Genomic DNA, 17,230 nt, shown 5'->3' on the forward strand with positions numbered 1-17,230 from the left:
GGTGCTTTGCTCGGCAATCTATTTTAAATAGGCAGTGGCTCTTGTTCTGCAGAGACTGATTGAAAAATGTGACATGCACAGAAAAAAAAAATTTGCTGCAGTAGGTAACATCCCGGTTGTTAAAAATCTGCGCAACAACTCTTGTTGTGGACACTCTGGCTGTTAAAGTAACATCCTAACTATGTTGAATCAACATTCAAGAGTTGTCGGGCAGATTTTTAACAGTCGGGTTGTTACTTCGGCAATTTTTTTTTTCCGTGTGGAATTAGACAATCAGACATGGATTTCATTTTGTTTTTGAAATGGAATCAAGTTTGATTCTTTGAGAAAAATTACCACAGACTGAATACAAGATTTTTGCAACAATAACAGGCTTCAGTTTTTCTGTTTGTCTACTGCACATTTTTTTGACTCAGAAAATCAAACTTGTGCACATTGATCACATTTCTAATTTTGAATGTAAATAAAGCTGTGAGAGAAAATGCGAAAAATGTTTAAACATCATGATTAACAAGACAAAATTTTATTTTAAATTAAAAACAAATAACATAAAATAAAATTTTCTACTTTGGATGAACTAGTTTACATAGCTCCAAAGATAATTCCAACATCAATTAAAATTTAGGATGCGTGAACACTTCAGAGAACTGAATCTGAAAATCTGGCACAAATGTAGGTAATGCGATGACAGATCATTGAAAGTGAACGGAAAGAATGATAAGAACATAAAATTTGGGGGTGGAAAATTTACAATACAAAGATTATCATTCTTAATTTATTTCATATGTTGATGGTAAACATGTCCGGTTACATACGAAAAATCAAACAGAAAATCCACCAGAGGAACTTAAACTTTAAAAACATCTCATCTCTTTTTCCAGACATTTTGCTTATAAGAGGTTAAGCCTGTGAAACCGGAATGATAATTCTGTCAGATCTAGTAAACCATGAATTACTTAAAAAGAAAGTTAAATTTCAGTCACATCAAGCGAGACACAGGCACAAACACAGATTGAAGCATATTTCAATAATAAACAGACAAAAAAAATCAGTGACGTATATTGAAAGACAGTTATGAACCACACGTCAGAAATATTAGAAGATAATTCCTTTGGAAACTCGGATTTTTACTAACTTTGTGTACCAACCAACTTAGTGTTGGTATATCTTGGATGTATGTTACTGCCTACGGGTACCTAGGTACTTTGATTTAAAAAGTTCTTTTGGATGATGAAACTTCCAAACCACATATCTCCTTTGCCGAACTTGAAAATCTCCACTTCTGTTTTATTTGATGATAAAAGTGAACAAATCATCATCATTTCTGGAAGTTTGTTTTCTTAGGATATGCTTCGCACAGGGAAGAAAAAGAAGAAATGACGTTGAGTAGTTCTCTGTTTAAAAAATAGAGTATTACAGAAAAACTGACACGTTGCAGAGCGAGATTCGTGGTTTGGGAGTTTCACCATCGTAACTTTCTAATAGGAGTCAAGAGTTGATGATGAAAGCCACCAGGCTCTGCAGAGAGTGATAGAAGATTTTTATTTCGCTGTAATGGGATGAATCTTCTATGAACATCTTTCCTGGGAGCCCTTCCTCAGCCGTAAATGGGCGACTTAACCTTGAGTGTACTCAGGACTGCAGTTTTTTGTTGATTGAAAGTGACATAAACAATAAAATAAAATCTTATGTAAGATGGAGGAGCTTCATACTGTGATTGGAATAATGTCTGGAAGCAATGAGCTATACGAGTACAGCTTGATTCTGGGACTAGAGAAACCAGTTTTATCCACATTTCAGAAAACTAAAACGAAACTTGACCATCCATCCGTTAAATTCATTCGGCTGGATGGGTGCTTAAGATAAAAAATATAGATAAGGACATACAAGTTCAGGATGGGGTTCCTTACAACTATAAGCAATCTGGAATGTAACTTAAAACAAAAAGGTACATTAATTTTAGAGCCTAGTAGGCAAAAATATTTGACTTTCACAATGTAATTATTTTAAATTTTAATACATTCTGTAATAAATGTGAATGCTACTCACTCTTCACCAGCACATCAAACAATCAAAACTTAAAGTCAACAGGAAGAACAAATGAGGAATTGTGTTCAAAAGAAAGAAAAAAAAGGAAACTAAAATTACAGCTGCTACTCAAAACATTGAATTAAATAAAATATAGGAACCTATAATCAACTGAACTTGCCGAATTGAAAATTTATTCACTCATGCACAAAATCTTACTACTGAAGCAAAATGCTTTGTTAAATCTGTAATTAAGAACCAAAGAAACGTAACTACTTAAAATTTTTTGAAAAAATTAAGGTATCATCACTCTCGACATATTTAGTCAGAGATCATTTATGTAAATAAATTGATAATAATATACAACACTACGCTCAAGATATAGGGTTTTTAAATTTGCAAAGTACGCTGCAGGCAATGAAACTGTCGAATCATTCATCCGAGATTTCCCAAATTGGTGAAAATGTAGTTGCTGTTCTTTGGCTCTTAACGACAAAAATAGTCTTTTATAATATGATAACGATTTTTTATTACGAGGCTCAAAATTTAAAGCTTTTTCGAGATTAAAGATTCAGATAGAAAATGCCTAACTTATTTAAATTAATCATTTTCCCCCTACCTCAAATAGCGAGAAGTCATAGGAAGTACAGAGTGAAAACTTTGAAGGTGGTTAATCATAACACAGTGAGCTAACAATATTTAATGTTCACTCATACAATGAGAACCACCAAGAATTCATTATAACATACTTAGTGGAAAATAATGATTTATTTTCAGATCTCCTTTACCTAATAAATAAAATTCCTCTGTCAAACCATCATTTATCAAATGCAACTTCGTCAGATTTTTTGGAACTTGCACGACTCTAAAGTAAAAAATGCGGTAGAAACTTTTTAATTTCTTTTTCTTAGTCATAAAAAGGGATCAGTTTACTTGAGTGGTACGAACACAAACAGTCCAAGAAAAATGAAAAAAGTGAAGCGGTAAATGCAATATGATAGTTTGAGAGTCAGTAAAAACTTATTCATACCTCCTCACTAGGGGAAGAAGTGTCAAGCTTAACCGGAAGTATTGATTTACATGCTAGGATTCAAAGGAATAAAATGTGTGCCCAGACAACCACAAATTTTGGAAATGACACTTAGGTTTTTGGAAGTTGACATTGCTTTTTTTAAAAAATCATAATTTTATTCTCTGTTTTTAAAACTTATTTGTATAAATATTAATAAGTACACCTTACATAATATTTAATCCTTTCGATTTCTTATCTAGAATTCCTGGCTCAAACTGCCAAATTCGAAGTTCTGCTGATCTAAAGTCTGAGTCTATAAGACTTTAATTGCAAGAAGAGATCATGACAAACCGCTTTCAAAATTGTTTTTAGGAGAGAATTTGAGCCTTCATTTGATAGTAGGAAAGAGCAAAGTAGTTAAAACAACGGGAAAAAATAATGTTTTCTAATTAATGGACTGTCTACATACTAACAATACTAATTAATAAGGACTGCTGGTAGGGCATTTAAGTTGATAAGTATGTAAGCACCCTCTAAAGTTTATCTATTATAATTTAACTTTCTAGGTTCTTCTTTTTCTACAAAGATTCACGGAAGAGTTTGACATTTTAAATGAATGGGAACAAAAGAGGAGTATTCATTCAATTAAAACAAATTTTTGGGAGGGATAACGAGAAATAATTTTAAGTTAATTTTGCTGATAAAAGAAAGTATAACAGAGTTCTTCCCACTTTCATTGATTCAATGAAATTTTGCTAAGAAGGAATACATTTATAATCACAGCATGAGATAAGACAACATGTGATGCAAAAATAAACACTAAAGAGGTCAACTAAAAATATTCAAATAAAAATAAAATGTTTGAAGATACACAATTTGTTTCCAGATTTGCACTATCGAAAGGCAAAACTATTCTACTCAACTCCGATGAAGAGTTAAAATGCTAAGGCTCAATATTTGGACCATATAATAAAATATATACATCCGATAAAAATATGATAGACTTCAGAATTCAAGAAGATACACCTTGACCTTTTCATTCAGACAAACCATTTGTAAAACAAGCATTTCTTTGGCATAAAATTAATCTTGGCATGATTCCCTTTGTAGCCTTCATCACATAAAAAAGTTGTAGAAAAGTTATAAAATTATTCTAACTCTTCGACAGCTTCCCATCAATTTCTTGCTGGGAAAACTACTTGAAGTAGCAAACGTCACCAAGCTCTTCTACTACCCTTTGTTGGTTACACCATCATGACCGTTCAGACAGTCGACAAGTTTCAAGAACTGATAGAGAATGCAAACACTATGAAGCGTATGATCTATTGTTCTAATGAAATACATTCAGTGTCCCCAAGAGTCTACAAGAATGAAGTATAGGGGGAGGAAGATCAAAAATAGATTTAATTTCTTTTTTGACCATCAAGTTCATGATTTTAACTGAAGGAAAGTTATAAAAAAAGTAGTTCTCATCTGAAACATGCATACTGCACTCGTTTACAGGTGTATGGAAACCTTAAGATAGGGAAAGCTTTTCTCCAGATACTTGATGTCCGTACGCTACTCGTTCCAGTATAGGTGATTCTCATACTATATGGGCATTTTTTCATTCTTGAGAACACTGAATACATTCCTGACTGCATTGTAATGAGAAATACATTCAGAGATTTGAGTATAATATGTTGCGACAGGTCAGCGCACAATGTTCTATTAACTGATATAATGTCAACAGTTCCTTATAATGATGAAATTTATTTGAATTGGATTTAAGCATTGTAAAAATACTTTTTTTCTATTTCGTCTGACAATACCAAAAAACTGATGTTTACAACTTTTTCATTGCTTCAAATTTGCTTGATTGAAGAGAGAATCAAAATTAATGCCAAATATGTTGATAAAAAATACATGGAATATAATTTGAGACATGCTTGTGAGTCTTTACCCCTTCGAATCGTCATTAAAATCTGAGACGTAACTACCTTCTCAATAATGGACAAAAATTTGACTGCTGTGTGTCAAAGGAGGTACTGCATGGTTGCCATTGACGTATTGTCAAGGTAAAGAAGTGAGAATGTTACTTCAAGTCACCAATAATCTCATTCAAACCATCAGAAACCATCCAGGAAGAATCATTGAAAGATTTTTCTAATTTTTACTGGATCATCATTTTTTTGTAGGAGTGACCGTATGTATCATAATCTTGTCATTAGAAACAATATCAGATAAGTTGGCAGTTGTTAACTTTTGACTGATCAGACAGTTTTAGTATTATCCCCTCAGAGGAAGGTACTGGTTTTCCGTATTTGCGCACAACGGCACCACAGTATCCTTGTCACACTTGGTCTATACTCAATTGGTATTGGACAGTGGCAGCGCAGTTGCTTGTAAACGCAAAGTAAACAACTGCCAATTATATGACACAAGTTTTAGGCATTAATCCTTTGTCACAACAACTCCTGACTGAAGATATTAATGCTCAAGGAGATTGTTCATCAATATTTCTTGTCTTTAATTTTAATGATACATCTGTGAAACAAAGACAATTGAAAGATGAGTATGTATTTCATTCAATATTCCTGGGTGGTTCAAATGAATATTGAGTGGAAATAGGGTGTTCCGGAGACAATACCTTGCTCACTAGTTGAAAGATAATTTACTTATAAATAAGACAGTTTAATAAAAATGCCTAGGTCCTTCTTAATCTCTCGTATTATAACTAGCAATTCAGAATATTTGTATGATATGACATAGAAAGAAATGTGTAGAGGCTAGAATTGAAATAATCGCAAAGTTCTGCAATATAATAGGTTTTCAATTGAAATATGTAGCTGCATAAAATATTCAATACAAATAACTTCAAGATAGATAAATTTGACTAGAGTTGCATAAGTTTAACAAAATAACAAATAATTACCGATAAACTATTAACACAGGATCAAGTAACTCAACACCTTTAGCATGGAGCCTCTGATTTAGGCGAAGAACTCAACTTTAGGAGATAGTTCATACTCGATCTCATCATTTTTGTAGTACTCCAAAAGCTGAAATGAAATGAAAACAGAAAGATGAAACACTTTTACATGTGAAAAACAAAAAAATTATTATTTCAAAAACCAAAACCTTCAAGATTGCAATCGTACATTGAGAGTGCTGACTGTGGCTGGAAAATTAAATTATTCCTGGATTACTAAATTGCCTATCAATGCCTACAAAAAATATGAAAAAGAATTTCTCGACCTCTCAGTTTATTACATTGATTGTTAGAAGCAGTGTTCGAAACTCACCTTTGAGTTTTAGGAGCCATGTGGCGCATCAAACCCGATTTTTAGGCGCCATTGAAGATTTTTTAGGGGCCAAATCGACTTTATATATTACAGCGCATTTAGTGAAAAGTTGTGAATCGTGAAAGTTGTGAAAAGTTGACGCAAGATGTTTTTGTAACAGAACTAGTAAGTTGCTGTAACTTAGGGAGGACAAAAGCACTAAGGATGAAATCGTGAAGAATAGAAAAAGCAAGCTTTCACTTGTAGTGCTCAAAATTCTGAGTTTTTCAATTCAAATAGATTTGTTTTTCTTTTTTTTACGTGACTTCCTGTGAAAATTCAGATTTTTAGGGGGCAATTTTTAGGGGCCACGTTGGCGCAGAGCCTTCATTTTTTAGGCACCATGGCCAATTTTTTAGGCGCATTTGGCGCGTTGGCGCCTGTGAGTTCCGAACACTAATTAGAAGGTTCTGAGACCATCTATTTCAAGACAAACTATATATATTTTCAACGATGACTTTTAGTTGAGAGAATAAAAGAGCCGTTAAAAAGTTAGATGAAGAGATTTTAGTTAAAACTAGAATGTTTGCAAGCCATTGCTGCCAATGAAAGTAAGAGAAAAAATGAGACATATTTAAATTGTTGTAAAATATGTAAATATAGTTAAAATAGCCAAAATGGTTGGGAACCAATTTGAATGCGTAAAGGAAGCTTTAAAATATTGAGTCTGCAGGCACAAGAGGATTGAAAATGAGATGAAGAATTTCCAGTAATTCAAAGTAAAACAATAACAAGGGATAGGCAAAGAAATACTCACATTACTAACTTCTGTGACAAGATCTTTCTTCCACTTGTCATGTTTTGCTGCTAGTTTCTCCTTTTCTTTAACTTGCTTCATCTGCATGAAAAAGTTAACAAAGTAAAAATCATTCATTGAGTATTACGAGAAATCTTATTATAAAAAGTCATTACATAATGGGGCAACAAAATAAAGTTGTATCCCATCATATTGTTTCTCAAATAGCATTCATTTGATCAAGACCCTATTGGCTATTGTTTTTAAATTGTGCTTAAAATAACATCATTCCAGAGAGAACGTTCAAACTTTAATGCCCCTTTGGCTGTTGTAACGAGATACCACTGTATACAAAGCAAAAATGAAGATGTGATAATAATGTCTTCCCAGCAAAACCACACGAGGACTTGGAAAAATAAAATCATTCAATCTTCGTTTTTTAGATGATATTCAGGTATGATAATCACTAAATTGAACTTTCTACAGTTTTGCCATGATAAGGTATTCGACACTTGAAAATAAAACTAGAGAAAATAAATGAATGCATGAAGATACTTAGGTTCAGAGTGGAGATCTAGTGAACATGCCAAACAATGATGTTAGACATTTTTAAGGGAAAGGAACAAACCTGTGCAAATTTTCGCTCCTCCATAAATTTTTTCGTATTGTTCTGTTTCTTCTCTCGCAGTCTCCTGTCTTTCTCTCCTTTCGTTCGCAAAGTTTTATCATTTTGCACCTCTTTCATTGTTTCTACTGAGATCTTGGCTTGCCTGGCGTTCATTTCTTTTAAATCCCTATAACAAAGCAACCACAGGAAATTACTATCGATAAAAGATGATTCGGGGAGTTTTTTCATTTTATTTGTTTCATGCAATGACTTTAAATCAAAGTATGAGGTAATTTTTACTTTCTCGCTCTCTTAGTTTTTAAATGCAGCAACAAATATTTTTCCAGTTCAACACTTATTGATATTTTTCATACATATTATTTTCCTGTATTATTTTTCTTTATATGTTTTATTTACATGAGAAGTTGAGGACATAATAACTGATGCTGACATTATTTTCTACCAAAGACTTGATTTTAAACAACATATTTCTATTATCACCTCAAAATAAAACAAATGACAATAGTCAAGGAACAATGATGCTAACCTGTAGACTGGCGATTTTACAGGACTAAAGCAAAACTTTGCTGCTTTTGTAATTCTGAGGTTGTTTCAATTGTTTTTATAAAATACAGCGTCATTACAGCGTTCCCATGCGGAATTGGAAAAAACTAAAGACATCATCTTAGGTATTCTATACTGTAGAATCCAGCAAACTTGCTGACTCACTTTTGCCAAAATTTCAATTAAACAATAACGTTACTTAGCCCTTGATGAGTATGATAAAATAACTTATTGTTAGGGGCATGAACAGTGCTAATTTTCAAATTAATGGGTCAGTTGCGCTGGTCACAAAATTGTGTTTTGATACTTGATTCTTGTAGATTAGCAAAAAATATTAAGATCAGTCCAAACCGCAACTTTCTACGTTCAATATTAATCGAGATATCGCCCTTTGAAGAGTTGAGTTTTTGACGTCATCCATCGCGGTTGTGACACCCTTAGTTTCTTCCACCTTGCTTTCATCCGCGTTTCACGAAGAGATACCAGAGCTAATGTGTGTCTCCCTGACTGATAAAACCAAGGTGGAAGAAACCAAGGGTGTCACTACCTCGGTAGATGACGTCAAAAACCCAATTTTTCAAAGGGCGATATCTTGGTTAATATTGAACGTAGAAAGTTGCGGTTTGGACAGATCATAATATTTTTAGCTCATCTACTAGAATCAAGCATCAAAACACAATTTTGCGACCAGCGCAACTGACCAATTGAATAGATTATATCTGATTTGTTTGGTGTGAGCCAAATTTCCAAAAATGTTAAGAAGTTAAAGGTTTTCCGTGATGCTTGTCAATCTGTTCAACCAATTCCTGAAGGAACAGATGGTTCAAAACTTCTTCTTTACTAATAACTAGGGCACGGCAATGTTTGTCAAGCTCTCGAATACAAGGCACATTTACATCACTAATAAGTAAATCATAAAAAAATCATCTAATAAAGAGAGAGAGAGCAAAAAAATTAAAAAGAAAGAGGGAAATAATACCTTTCAAATTTACTCTCCAATTGTTTGAGCTGGTTAGCTTGAATGGTTTCCATTAATTTGTCTAGAGTTTCTTGCTGCTCCTGAACTTGCTGTTTCAACAGAGCCCATTCCTCCTTTCTATGCCTTTCAACCAGCTCTGACCACTGTACTGTCTGCTCCTGAACCAACTTCTGAATTGAGCTATCAGTTGACATATCAGCACTCCTAGAGAATAAAAAACGTGTCAGTTAAGTAAAGTCGCAGCAGGATGCAACTCTTGCCTGAGAAAAAAATTATTCCATATTGGTGCCTTCAAACTACGCCTTTTTAAGGCTAATTACAATCTTAGCAAATCTTAACAACTTTTAGAGTTGACTAAAATAAGTTTACGCGCTTTAAGACTGCAACAAAAGAACAAGTGACATCAGTTGAGCATTGAGAGTAAATGCATGAATGAAGATGTCGGATCTTCTGCTGCAGTCTAAAAGCATGTAAACATATTTGATTTTGACTCCTCGAATCATTAGAAAGGGAAACTATGAAACACTGTTAGTTATTTCACTGGCTCAGATACAATACTCTCAAAAAGACATGGAATCAAATGGATTTTTAACTGCGGCACAAGTTTGACGAAGTAATTTACCTGCATATAATTACATTTTTGGCTCACAGTACTTTTGTCTCAGAAAACTTACATATTCACAAAGTTCCTGTAAAAATTGTGAGGCTTCGTGAGCTTTTTATGATATCCAAACAATTTTGCAACTCATATAACTCTCTTTTAAGTGCTGGAAAATTTTTCAAAGGCTGTGACACAAAAAATCAATTCAAGACATCAAGCTAGTAAATTCAGAAAAGTTCGTTGTATAGAGGTTCATTCCAAAAAATTCCAAATTCAGAAGATAAGATGAAAGGTATAAAAAAATGACACCTTACTTTTTCATTTTTGTAATTTTCTCAACTGCTGCAATTTGGTTTTTCTGCATTGTCACCTTCTCCTTCATGTGTCTCTTGCGAAGTGCATCTAGATCTTTTTGCTGTTTTTGCCCAGTCTTCTTGAAGCCTTTATCATTGCGCAGATACTCCAGCGTAATGGGCTCAAACTTGAGTTCCTCTTCCTCTTTCTTCTTCTCCTCATTTTTCTTGTTCTTACTGCCTTTTTTGCCTCCTCCTGCAGCTGCTCCATCGCCTCCACCGGCCACGATGTCTTTGGTGTTTATATCAGTTTCTTCAATACCCATGGCTTTCATTTGTTGGGCTCTCTTTTCTTGGGCTGATAAGAAAGCTCGAGGATCAGACAGAGCAGCCATGAAATCTATTGAACATAAGAGGCAAGACTTAAATGGAATCTATTGAACATAAGAGGCAAGACTTAAATGGAACAGTCAGTTTAATTTTAAAATATTAATTCATGTTTCCAAACATTTAGAATGATGAGCTCCAAATCTCTGTATGAACAAGTGGCCCAAGAACGTAAAAGACAGCCTTTATGCCAGAGTGAGCCTCAAAGCGCTTAGGAGCACATGCTATAGGACCACTTTTGTTGTAATTTATTCATCATTTTATTTTAAGTGTCAAGACCCGTTCAGACGGTCTACCAGTCTGCACAGCCGGCTCCCTTACAAGCATGTAATTGTTCCCCCAAATTACCACCAGCAGCTAGCGCTGATAGCACTAAGCTTATGAAGCCTGCCGTGCAGTCCAACAGGCTGTCTTAGTGCACCTTTAGGTTAAAAGTACAGTTTTATTCATTGGACCTATACTTATGCTAGTGGACAGCCCTAGTTTTTGTAAGTATTATATTTCTATCTATAAATGCTTGTAATTTCTTATGAGGATGAATTCAAAGGGGGAAAAAATAAGAGCACATGCTGACAGAGGTCCAGACTAACTATTCTACTTTCTTTCTTATCACAGCAGTACTTGTTATAATACTAATAGTGACAACATAATTTTCTAAAGGATTTTCTTCTAGTTTTACTATTTTTTTACAATATTCCTCTATCCTATATTTTTCTACCCTTTTGATTCTATTTTTCAGGATCATAGTTGAGTCTTTGCTGCAGTTTACTAATGCTTTGCTGCTTTATTCAGTTATTCAAAGAAAAATCAGGAAAACTTTCAAAGCAGAAAAACGCAATTGAAATTAAAAATTGTACCTTCAAAACCATCAGGAACATAGATTTTCAGCTCAATATTACAGAAGAGCATAGGCAAGGACAGAGGAAAATTAGCCTCCGTTCGAAGGGAGATATGCCTATATCCAGCTTGTAAACCATCAAGAGGAAGGATTCTTTGGCCCAAAAGTTTACCGTTTTCATCATAGACACCAAATCTCAATACTGCTAGATCAGGTAAGACAACCTAAAAAGAAAAAGTCCATTTCAAAACATTCATTAAGGCATTTTGTGTCGCAAATAGATTGGCACAAGAGGCTACGAATGAAATTGAGGATAGAAATCCTTACTGGGTATGTTCTAAAATCATTCAGACTGGTAATATATACATCAACTTTAATAAAAAAAAAGCTGATGGGATGAATTTGACAGAATACGGGCAATATTTGTTACGAAGTAAGAATAGAGATATGTGCTCACCTTTCGGAATAAAAATGGTTCTTCATTATAAACTGGATTTAAGCCATTGCTAGGGCACACCCTAGTCCGAAATTCCTTCCGAATCGTGTCAGTGGGTAAACCGTACATGTCAACTTCAACATATGTTCCTACTTTTTTGTCAGATAAGAATTGACCAGCAATCACCTATTGAGCAGAATAGAATCATTATAAACAAAACTCGTAAACAAGTGCGCATCAAAAGTTTCAAAAACAAAAATATTGAAAACATTTTTTTAAAAAAAAATTCAATGAATTCCGCAAATCAATCTTCATATGAAAGAATATTTTAAAGATTGTGACAGAGGTGTTAATAATGCATTGAAAATTGAAATATCTGTTTTATCCAGTATTATAGCTCCATGCATTGAGTCCATGCCAAATAAATTTGTGCATTTTTAGACTGCGGTAGTAGATTCGCCATCTTGATTCTTGCATTTATTTTCCATGCTAAACTGGCATAAGACGATCTTCTGTCGCACTTTAAAAGTGCGTACATTTATTTGGTGTGAACTCAAATAAAAGCTGCCAAGCACACCATATATAATTTTTCATCATCACTTGAACTGGTGGACAACAGTATGGATGCCTCATTATTTACTGCTATTGAATTTTTTATATTGTGTGGTAATGATTTTATTACTTTAATCCAGCAGAAAATTGAAGCCTTTCAAGGTTTCACTTACTTGAACTGCACATTGGGCAGCGATAACACCATCAACAGGAGACTCGGCAAATGGATCAAAACTTCGGTCTGATCGACGCATAAAATCTGGTTTCAAAAGGTAGCCACAATTTCCATTGTATTCGAACTTTCCTTGATTTAATTGCATAGGCAGATCTGGAGTTTGAAAATTCAAGGACACCATTTGGCAGCCAGCATTCCAGAAAACCTAGAAATAGTCAAATAATTATACTTCACTGACAATGTTTGAGAAGAAGTCACAGATTAGCTTTTTGACCCCTTTACAAAAACAAAAAAAAAGAGGAAAACTTCCTCCCCCTTTCTATTTAGCTTTGATTAGTTTTGTCTTGCTTGATATTCAAAAAAAAAAAAAAAAAAAAAAAAAAAAAATTACCTACATGAGGCTAACTGCCTAACCGACAATTTTGGCAAAAATGATTTGGCAACTTTGCCGCATTCTACAATATAAAATATGCCAGCTGATGATTTTAAATTTTTTCCAATTCTGTAGGAGAGCACTTCAATGACGCTGTCATGTATGAAAAAATTGCAAATCGAACCTTAAACTTACAAAAATGACAAAGTTTTCTCTTTGTTCTGCAAAATCGTCGTTTGTAGATAGGCGGCATTGTTCGTTAGCCATCAATATGGAGTTGCACAGAGTAAATCAAACTTACCTGAGGCATGTAATTTGAAGAGTCCGCACGTGTGCCTTTAGGATAGATTCTACTCATCTGTCTTTTGTTGTAGTTCACAAACTCAATTGCCTGCGATTTTAAATAACCTAATCCAGTGTTTTCGGCGAATGAACTCATATTGTGATGTATGTTTTTCTCTGAAATAAAAAACAAGTTACAATAGATTACTTGTTTGATACAGTAAATAGAAACAAACAATAAAACTATGGTGAGCATGATACAAAAAGGTAAAAAATAAAGTCTTATAACAGTGTTGATAACAGGAATTGAAAAGAAAATTGAAGACACTGGAATGGCAGTTTAGTTTCAATTTGTGAATCCTTGAGCATATATCCAAGTTCACCACAAAATCTTTCCTATGTGTCCAAAATAAGTATGAATAATTGCTCTTTGTGCTTTCATAAATGCCATTTTTTTTTTTTCATTAGATAAGCTAGAGAGTGTTAACTTGTCACCGTCATCAATCCTTTAATTGCCCAAACGACTAATGCTGAGGTAGCTATTGAAAAATGCATGATTACCTGAATTACGTCAAAACTTTTGATTTTTCAAGATTCTGGTAAAGGTACAAGCAATTTTAATTACAATGATAAGGTTTGATTCGAGGCTCAAGTTAGGTTTGGATTAAAATTGTAACGGGGTGTTCCCCCTACCCCTTCACTTTTCAAAATTTTAGCCCGCCAAGTAGCGCTAGTGGTCGCGTGGCGGCTACTAGCACTACTTGGCTCCCCTCTCTGTTTTTTCGTTATTTGAGCTCGTTCTTTTTCGCTCTGCTGTTCGGTCTGTCATTTCACATCGGTTCTTCCTTTTTTTCTCAAAAAATCTAAGTGTGAAACTTAGTATGCCCTGACGGGGGGCTAAACCCGTCAACCCAGTTTTTAGTTTCTGTTCTTTTTTTTCTTTTTGTGTGTATTTATTTATTTTGTCTGGCGTCGCTCGTCAGTCTTGTTCTTTGTTCGCCTATACCACCAACATCCGAGTGTTCTTTCTTCATCTCTAACCCCTTTTTAATGGGCCTTTCTTCCAGTCGGGGAAGGAAAGGTTCCAAAATTTAAGTTCCACACGATTACACTGACATATTTCATCCATCATATGATTTGAGCATAATCTATTCATGTCTAGCCTAACATTTTTCGGAACTTTTTCCTTCATTTCCAAATAAATAAAAAATACTTACGTTCAGCAACATCAAATCCTTGAAATTTTATAGGTTGAGCATAGTTGACCATGGATGATAGCCACGGATGGACGTTGGTGGTTGAGCCTGTGTGTTGAACGGGCACAGGAGGGGCATCTTCTGCTGCAGCCTCCGCTTCCTCTGCCTTCTTCTCCTCCGGTGGTGGAGCTGCCGCTGTTGCGTCTTCTTTTTCCTCATCCTCGATGACGAATTGTCCCTGTCTGAACAATTCCAACTCTCGCGTCTCCACCTCTCGCTTCAAGCGCTTATTCTTAATCATAATCTTTCGTTTCAGCAAACTTGGTGGGGGTAATGGTACACCAGGTTCACACTAGAATAATACAAAAAAACCATAATCATGAATAGAGGAGAAATAATAGAATAAACCTTTTTTGTGACCCATTGCTGAACATCAAACGACTTCAATGATTGATTTTAGAAAATAAGAATTAAACTCAATTTAAGTAAATTGGAATTGTTGAATGAAAGGATGATTTACCAGGATTGGTCCAAGTCAAGAAAAAACTGCGCCAAAGTCGAAACTTTAAAAAAAAATTCAAGTTTCCAGAATAGCCAAAATCTGCGGTAGAACCGCTCCCACAATTTCAATATCTTCACAAAAAGTTTCGACAGTTAACCAAATCAACATTCATTAAAATATCTCAAAATGCTGGGAAAGGAAACCAATACGAAAAAAGAGCACAGATGCTACTGCTATTTTTTGTGAAAATTTTAGAAAATTGATAGGAAAAATATTAAATATTTCATGAATAAGAAGGAGAAAACACCATAAAAAGAGATAACTGCGAGATAGTAAGATTTTCCAGTATTTAGCACCATAGGGTTCAGCGAAACTAGTTGTTGCATACTTCCCTACACATCTCTTCTGTTTCACAATTACTTTTTTCCTCCTTGCTATTTCCGCATTTTTATGACTTATTACCCTTGCTCTGTATCCATTTTTCAGGAGGTTAGAATCCCTCCAGTCCATGTTTTCACACGCCCACAAAATTTTTCTTTCGGCTCACCAAGAAGTATTCCTTAGATTTCAAAAGTAAAAACCTTTTTCTTGTTGTCTCCTATGATTTTCGACATTTGACCCCAGCACATAGTCCCTCCTTCCACATTATCACGCACCCTGCCCTGTAGTTGAACATTTTTTACTTTTTTTTTCTTTTTTATTTGAGGAATTTGTTTTGTTGAGGCACCCTCAAATAAATGTATTTACTAATCACCCAAGTCTTGAAAAATAAAGGAAAAGAGGTTCTTACCGGATAATCAGGTAAACATTCCTTCATGAGAAGATCTCCTAAAATTTCATCACAGTATTTTGCTAGTTTGTACTGCTGACTTTTGCAGCAATGATTTTCAAAGGATAGAATGACTGGATAATCACTGGTAACAAAAGCTGTGTCTCGCAAAGCATAAATCACATCCTGGAAATAAAAAAAAAATGTTGTGATGAGAAATTGAATGAAATAAAATGAACTTGCATAACGACGGTGAAACTACCAAACTACGTATCTCGGTTTGCGACGTCGCAGACTTCCTGTCATACTTTATTTTTTAAATAGAAAACTACTCAACGTCAATTTGTGAAAACTTCCGCGATTTTTCCTCTTTGTGCGGAGAAAAATCTGTGAAAATTGTAAGGAATGATATTGATTTGATCTCCTTCAAAAAAATTAAAATGTGAGTGGAGATTTTTAAACACCGCAAACGAGATACGTGGTCTGGTAGTTTCACCGTCGAAAGCCAGTAATTAAGAAAGTTTACCCATCTCCACTTCAGTTTGAGAAAAATTCATCATTTAAAAGAAATTTTTCATTTAGCATGAGCTAAGATCCTTATATTAGAGCCTGCTCTTAGGACACCATCATTGGTAATATAACAAGTAGCATCTAATTCGAAACACCGGTATCCTAATGAGGAAGGGGGTATGAATTTTTCAGGAGATGATTTTTGAGTGTTGATACACTAGATAGGTTGTTGATTATATATGAATCATCTTGTGACATGTAATGCCATGTTTCAGCGTTGCCTACGAGAATGGAGAGGCCGTAACTATGATTCTGTGACGTCACACTAGTAGATGAAACTCGGCCGCGGTTTAACACGCGTTCTTATGGGAGAACGCTTGCCGCGTGATGATTTCTTGCCGATATCTTTTTCAGGGTTGATCTGACGCAAAATTTCATGAGAACCTTTCCGAAAGAGGATGAAATTTCACTTTAGAAAACTAACTAACCGACTTGTGACATTGTCTAAAAATCGAGGAAATGAAAGCGTAATGCCGAAAATCGTTACTCCACTCAGATTCAAACGGGCCGCTCGCGCAACTTCGGCCGATCGAGGGCCACTCTGATTGGTCCACGCAGCGACTGCCTCACTCATCGATGCACCGATGACCCGAAGATGCTTGTTGTTTTCGGTAAATATCTACTAGCTTGACGTCACACAACTGACTAGTTACGGCCTCTCCATTCTCGTAGGCAACGGTTTCAGCAATGAATTGTGCCCCATCATAGAGGTGCTGTATAACCGATTGTAAAATACTCAAGATTCTAATGTACTACTCTCAGTGTCATTTCTTAATGCTCAGCGCTTTTTATTTTTTGGTGCTATCCGCAGTCATGAGCAGAATACAAGTTGTTACGGCCAAGAGTAATTCAGCTGCGTTTCGAGTGAAAAATTCAAAATCGCAAAATAGAATAGCATGAAGTTTGTTTAATTCGGAAATCCTGCTGAGTCAGAATGGGTCCTTGGTCCACATGAATTCTGACTTGATGAGGTTTAAGTGTAACACTGTAAATGAATAATGATTCTC

The 17,230-nt window shown here is 34.8% G+C and overlaps 1 protein-coding gene across 4 annotated transcripts in view; it reads right to left on the reverse strand.

The window, feature by feature from the left end:
* Positions 1-507: 507 nt before the first annotated feature.
* Positions 508-17,230, reverse strand: part of norpA (no receptor potential A) — a 36,555-nt gene continuing 19,832 nt past the window's right edge. For all 4 annotated transcript variants that reach the window (XM_072298857.1, XM_072298856.1, XM_072298855.1 and 1 more), the window contains exons 11-21: positions 15,675-15,839; positions 14,404-14,734; positions 13,206-13,363; positions 12,530-12,736; positions 11,826-11,990; positions 11,388-11,592; positions 10,165-10,543; positions 9,250-9,453; positions 7,728-7,893; positions 7,121-7,201; positions 508-6,081 (exon numbers count right to left, since the gene is read on the reverse strand). In XM_072298857.1, coding sequence (XP_072154958.1) covers positions 6,013-6,081; positions 7,121-7,201; positions 7,728-7,893; positions 9,250-9,453; positions 10,165-10,543; positions 11,388-11,592; positions 11,826-11,990; positions 12,530-12,736; positions 13,206-13,363; positions 14,404-14,734; positions 15,675-15,839 — 2,130 coding nt within the window. In that variant the 3' untranslated portion in view covers positions 508-6,012. The remainder of the gene's footprint in view (positions 6,082-7,120; positions 7,202-7,727; positions 7,894-9,249; positions 9,454-10,164; positions 10,544-11,387; positions 11,593-11,825; positions 11,991-12,529; positions 12,737-13,205; positions 13,364-14,403; positions 14,735-15,674; positions 15,840-17,230) is intronic.

The sequence above is a fragment of the Bemisia tabaci genome, chromosome 3 (genome assembly GCF_918797505.1).
Source record: "Bemisia tabaci chromosome 3, PGI_BMITA_v3".
NCBI classification, from domain to species: Eukaryota; Metazoa; Arthropoda; class Insecta; order Hemiptera; family Aleyrodidae; genus Bemisia; species Bemisia tabaci.